The sequence below is a fragment of the Sinocyclocheilus anshuiensis genome, unplaced genomic scaffold, assembly GCF_001515605.1.
Source record: "Sinocyclocheilus anshuiensis isolate Anshui unplaced genomic scaffold, SAMN03320099.WGS_v1.1 scaffold1658, whole genome shotgun sequence".
NCBI classification, from domain to species: domain Eukaryota; kingdom Metazoa; phylum Chordata; class Actinopteri; order Cypriniformes; family Cyprinidae; genus Sinocyclocheilus; species Sinocyclocheilus anshuiensis.
This window is the reverse complement of record NW_015547302.1, coordinates 148,290-154,681: the sequence shown is the minus strand read 5'-3', so window position 1 is coordinate 154,681 and position 6,392 is coordinate 148,290. Positions and strand designations below refer to the sequence as shown.

Sequence of the window (6,392 nt, the reverse complement as noted above, 5' to 3'; positions counted from 1 at the left end):
ATTTAGGAAGCCTGGCTCAGTGGCCTGGAAATCACACTCTAAGCTCCACCCTAAAGTGTGGTTAGCCATTGTTATTGTAATGAGGTCGTGTGCATGTGTATGAAGAAGGAGAGTGAGTGGGTTTAGACTTGCCTCCCCGTAGACATATTCCACATACAACTACAGAAGTTTACCCTCAGTTTTCATTCAACTCTACAACATGTCATATAATAATAAACAGTCATCATCAACCATTATGTGTGAGAAGGAAGAATGTAGATACTTTTGCAATACTCTATCAAAGCAACAGAAACAAAAGAGACACCATAAAATCCTTTATCATCAATATTCACTAATATGAAACAATCTACAGTTAAACATAAAAGTCACTGATGACAGCACTGGCTCCACACGCTCATATGTTCATACGAGTCCTTTCAAATAAACCTCTAAAAGCTTTTCACACTTTCTACAGGCCTGGTGTCCACTAAGTGTAAATGTCTTAATAAGCACCCCCTGGCCCCCTCCATACGGGGGGGGGCGATGGGGATTCTCAGCATCATTATCAGTAGGCCCATCTGTCATGGGGGTAAGACTTCAGATCACGTAAAGAGGGCTACGTGGGCTCCAGCAGCAACCCAGCACATATGCCTTCTCACTGGCCTGACCGGGAAAAGGGTGGGGGAGAAAAGAGGCACAGATTGAGTTTGAAAAAGATTGAGAAGGCCTGATCTGAGAGCATGAGGTTTCACTGACTGATTGATTAACTGATTTGTAGAGTTTATAGAGACTAAAAGTGTTTTTTAAAGAATACATTTACAAAACATTTTTTTGTTTCCTTTGTAAAGTGACCTTGAGGTTCTCAAAGGCCCTGCACTAAATAAATAAATAAATATTGCTGTTGTCGTTGTTATTATTGAAATTTAGTTATGGTTCATATGGGGTGAACATCAGTTAAAATGAACAGAAACCACAGGAGTGAAATATAAAATAATATAAATAATGTAATATAAAATTTCCTGTGTGCTTTATAATTTAGGATCGTGTTAATGATTTATGGTTTAATGTGAACATCCACATAAACTTTGCATCTGCATGTTTAAATTCTATAAATATAACGGCTGACCAGTCTGAGACACACAGCACAAATGTAGTGGCAAACAATGAGTCCAAATTTGTCTTTTAATACTTTGTCTCTTTTGTCTCTATAGAAAACTGGTCTCTAAAGGAGGAACAATAGTTTCAGGTTGCACTCTCTTACCTTGTTTAAATGTGTTTAAAATATGTATTTTTTGAGGAAATGCAAAAAAAAAAACACTTAGTAAAAAGTTTTCAAACGCCTGACACATGATTTGAGGCGTACAAGACAAGCCTTTGTTCTCATTTTCAGAGGTCATTGTGAGGGGGACACAGGCAGTGAGAGAAGGTCTGCACACATCCAAAAACGTATTTTAAATGCAAAATTGATTTCCGTGCGCTCGAAAGACTTTTTTCTTTGCGAAACGAACATTTTCTACACAAACTCAGATCGCGCGTGTGCAAAATAAATTTTTGTGCGCTCAAAATATGATCTTTCGCGCGCAGAATTGTGGCAGAAATGTAAGCCCATAGTGAGGCGCGCCCTCATTGGCTTGTCGAGATGAACAAAAACTACCCCGCCGCCGCTGATTGGTGGAAGCAAACTTCTACGAAATAAGACCGCCCAACTCTGTCTGTAAGTTTTCTTTAAAGTAACTTTCTCTGTAATGAAGTTAAGTAGTTTTGCGGTGTCAAAGGTGAAGAAATCACCGCAAGGATGAAGCTGTGTAAAACTTTTCTCGGTGAGTGCTGGATTTCTTATTTTTATAAAGTCTTTTCCTCGCGTCAAACTTAGATATAGTCTGGTGCGCCGTGGTTTTGTTGATAGCCGGTGTATTTGGGTTTGGTTAACTTTTTGTTAACAGTAACTATTCACAATACGTTTATTATTGTAATTAAAACACGAGTGATATAATTATACCGACTAATTATACTGAATACTGATTGTACTGATTATAAACTTATACCGACAGGCACAGTTGTTGTTTCTTTCCTTGTTTACTTTCATTTTAAGTATTAATATAAAACGTTGACTGAATAGCCTTGGATTACGTTTGAACTCTTTCAAACTATCGACAATCGCATAGTATTGACCAGATCACTGATTTTTTTGTTGTTGTATCTTTTAAAAGTTGCGAAACGAAATCCCTGTACAGACAGTTTTTAAACAAAGGCAACTTTTGTCTCCCAGAGGGAGCTGTGCTTTTAACTCAGAGGCTGTCGGACTTCTGGCATATTAAAAACTTTTGTATTTGGGAGGGATCAGTCCATCTGCCTGTGGGGGGATTCCGGGTGTTGTGCTTCTCATTCGCTCAGCTGGCATCCTATGTAATATTTATACACAATGTCTGGCCAGTGGGAACAGACTGTGGCTTTAATTGTATGCTGGGATATCCATCTGTATACGAAACTTTAGGATCAGGGGTGAGCAAAGTTACAGCTGGTAACCGAAAAACCTCGGTGTCATTAAATATGCAAAGCTCTCAAAGGCTTTTGCATGCTTCATACATGATAAGAAACTTTTTATGAAGTTTAGTAAAGAGTTCCCCTCCCCCTTCATTATAGAGCAAATGCATTTTCAGTTACCTTTCTTTCCACTGCATGTAACCTTATACTAATTATAATATATTAGTATTTATCGGTTGATTATAATATTTTACCATTAATCAAACTTTGCAACTGCGCTGTGTTTGGTTGGTTTACAGCACTGTAAAATGATTTCAATAATAATGTTAATAATATATATTTGTATATTTATTTTATTTTATTTTTAAGAGAATTAAGAAATTCAAAGTGTCCCAAAAAGTGAAATGAACTTTTTTTTTTTTTGATGTTTATTTTTCAGGTAGAAAAGTGATTTTTTTTTTAAACAATTAAAATCACTTTGACATCATAAAACAATTAAGCCAGCAGTTAAACTTAAAGCTTCACTTTTATTCGACATTTTACAGTCTGGCAAACTCGGAAGAAATAATAATAATTTAACCGTTTACTTAAATTATTTTAATTCAATCATTTTCCACATGTGTTTACAGTTTTTCTGTATTTTTACAAAATTATTCTGGCAACCACAGCTGCCAAAATTATTTTGTAAAAACTACAGATTTTTTTTTACAGTGTAGGTCACGTTGTTAGGCTTCTAGAAGAACATGAAAGAAAAGTAGTTCAACGCTTTTGAAGCAAGGCAAATGTGTCCAAAATAGATCCATATTAAAGAATTGTGTTTTTTCAGTTACAGAAATTATTCCCTTTCTTGTTGATACTGAATAGTAAGTATCGTGTACGGCAATCGGTCAATAGTCTTTTGAACATAAAACAAATGCTTCTATTTGATGTTCAGATTACTTGATATTTTTTGCTTAGTTTATTTATTTATTTGTTTGCTTTTCTTAATGTAACATTCAGTGTATTCATTGTTAAACTGCTGTATACTCATTGAAAACAGCGTTTTCTTGCTAGACACCTGCCACGGATAGCGCTCCTGTCCATGGTACTGAAACAGCGCTGTTCTGGGTGCTGAACTTTCAGCTGAGCTCCTGCATCTAAACGTAGAGATTTTTTTCCCCCAAAATAACCGAAGAATTTATTTTAGATTGTTAGTACAATGTCAAACGACTTTCCTCTTGCGTGTGAGTGTTATATATCGGGTGGGTGGGGGTCAGCAGCGGCCCTCTCTCCATCTTGAGTTGTACATGATTTACCATGATGATGATGTCACGGCGCAGGGTAGAGGAGGGGTGGACAATGGGCCTGTGAGCGAAAGGTAAGTCAGTATCGTTCGACAAAGCGTGCGGAGAAATGATTTTGGCAGCATTTATGCTCACATTACCTGTCGATTAATGGATATACGCGTCTTGCTTACGACATGAAGAGGTTTCGAACCGGTCCCGAGCGAATTATTAAGAGGTTTTTAACGGTAGCGGCACGAGACTCATCCTGAAGGGGAGGTGTACAACACTGAAGTTAACACACACAGCCTACAAAGAGCAAGAGGCCGCTCGCATCTCCTTGAAAAAACGTCGTTTGCTTACGGTATTTTTTTGTTTACTAATTCGGATGCTGATGTGGATGAGAAATTCAGTGTTTGGAAAGGTTTGCTGGTTTGGATTTCCGTTACCATTGAAGCCAAATGGACGCCGGACTTGTAATCTCTTAAAGAAGAAGTGCCATTCCACCGTGTTTAAGTTACATTTTCAGCACATTTTGTCTTATTTTGGCTTGCGTACTAAAAACGATTCTACAATGTTTTTTTAATATCTGTATTTCAGTTACATCGCAGGTTTATTTTCAAGAAACCCAAGAACTTAAAGGGCCTCTCTCGCGTGTATAACACAATATCCTGGCTCTCATATTACAGTTTCAGTGTTGTGCTTGTTTTAAAACTATAGCTATTTATAGTCGAATCCGAAACATGGAAGTTTAAAGCCAAGCGGAATATTCATCGAAGTTTGTTCATTCACACTAAGTCAGTCAGAGATACATGTACAAATAAGCTACAATGTATTTTATGGGAGTGGACAAATAGTCATTAGAAACCCTTAAGCAACGCAAAAGCAGCATATGTTTCGTCTTGTGTGCGTGCGTTATTTACGAGAAGCAAAACAATGCGAACGAACCATATGTTTACTTCGGGCTAGGCCTACATAATACACTATTCATTTATTAGATTATTGCCTTTCTTTCAGTTTTACATTTAAATTGCTCTTTATTCATCGCTTATGCTTGTTTTAGGACCTCTGTAGGGTGGGCTTTAAACGTTATTGCTTTAATAATACAGTCACGGGTCTTGTAAACATGTTCTGCTGGATCATTGTTTCTCCTCGAGGAAAGTGACTGTTTTAAAGGCGGAGGGTTTGGCTGATAGTAATTGAAAGGCGTGGTGTGCTAGAAGAGGTTATGCGCAGCAGCATCATGGTGCTTTTTCGAAGTCAAGGGCCAGATGCGACAAAAGAAATACTAATATTAATCTATACTAAAACGTAAGAGCAATTTGTGGCTAACATGCACTCCCTTTGGTCCATTTCATGCATGGGCCTACTATATGGGAGTCAAACAATGTTTTTTTGTATGCTGGAACAAACAGCTATTTAAGAGAGTGGGCCTAATTATTGGGAAAAAATAAAAAAGGGATGCCTGAAATCCCTCAGGTCAAGTGATTTGGTATAAAGACACTGGCATCAACTCACCTTTTTTATCTAGAAATAACATTTCAGCATGTAAATGTTCCTTATCATTGACATGTTGTTGTCTTTGGAAGTGCCTTTGAAAGCACTATTTTGAAGAACACTATCAAATTATATTACTTGACTCCTAATGTGTTGGAAAATAATGATAAATTAATTTTCAGAGGTATTTTGTGTTCCTCTCTTTTGTATTCATCTTACTTTTATACAAGGCTTCAGCAAATGCAGTAAAGTCAGTTTAACTGGTTTCCACACGAACAGACACGGGACATTGAGTTCTAAGAAAGGTTTGCATTGCGTATTGCGTTTTATGTGGCAAGTGCTGCAATTGTTGCGGTTCTCAAGGGAATTCCCTCCCCTGTTACGCGTGTGACGTGACTGAGCACCAGGTGCTGCTTAAAACGTAATCAGACCACATGTAATGATGCTCTGATAAAAACAGCTGGGTCACGGCCGGATCTCTCGTCACCCAGGAAGAATAATCAACACCAGAGCCATGAAGGCACGCAGACTCTATCAGACCATGATGGACTGTTGAAAGCCCATTCAGTGACCAGTGTGCTTGGGTCCTCTGGGGGCTATTTAATGTTTGCTTCTGAATTAGGGGTGTTCATATTTAATAGTCATCGTGTGGAAAATGACATTACAATAATTGCGTATGAATCAGCATCACTGGCATAGATTTGCTTACTTTTTGATCTTAGAGGCTCAATTGCTTGCAAAGAATATATGTGTTTTCTGGTTATTTAAGTTTTATTGCGTATTTCAAACTAATATTACTCATAAAAATAAAATTTATATATAATAAATAGTTTAACTAATTTGCTAAACATCAAAAATGGGAATACACTGTCAAGACCACTTTAATGCCACTTTCAATAAGTTAAATTTTTTTCTCATTTCATTGTGTAATATTAAGGATGCACCTTTTAATATTTGGACATGTCAGACTGAAATTGTTGTCGTATCCTTTCTGTCCAACAGAGAATGAGTTCAGAGGCCAGCTGCTGAGCCAGAGGTGGACACGAGGGGACAGAGTCAGCAGCTGTGAGAACAAGAGGAGTAGGAGACTAAAAGTGAGACATTATGTGTGTGTGTGTGTGTGTGTGTGTGTGTGAGTGTGTGTGTGTGTGTGTGTGTGTGTGTGTGTGT

The 6,392-nt window shown here is 37.6% G+C and overlaps 1 protein-coding gene across 1 annotated transcript in view; it reads left to right on the top strand.

Annotated features, from left to right (window-relative positions):
• Positions 1–1,724: 1,724 nt before the first annotated feature.
• LOC107701718 (myelin transcription factor 1-like) overlaps positions 1,725–6,392 on the top strand; it is a 13,843-nt gene continuing 9,175 nt past the window's right edge. Inside the window, exons 1-2 of the mRNA XM_016503792.1 lie at positions 1,725–1,799; positions 6,225–6,316. Of these exons, the coding sequence (XP_016359278.1) occupies positions 1,775–1,799; positions 6,225–6,316 (117 nt within the window). The 5' untranslated portion in view covers positions 1,725–1,774. The remainder of the gene's footprint in view (positions 1,800–6,224; positions 6,317–6,392) is intronic.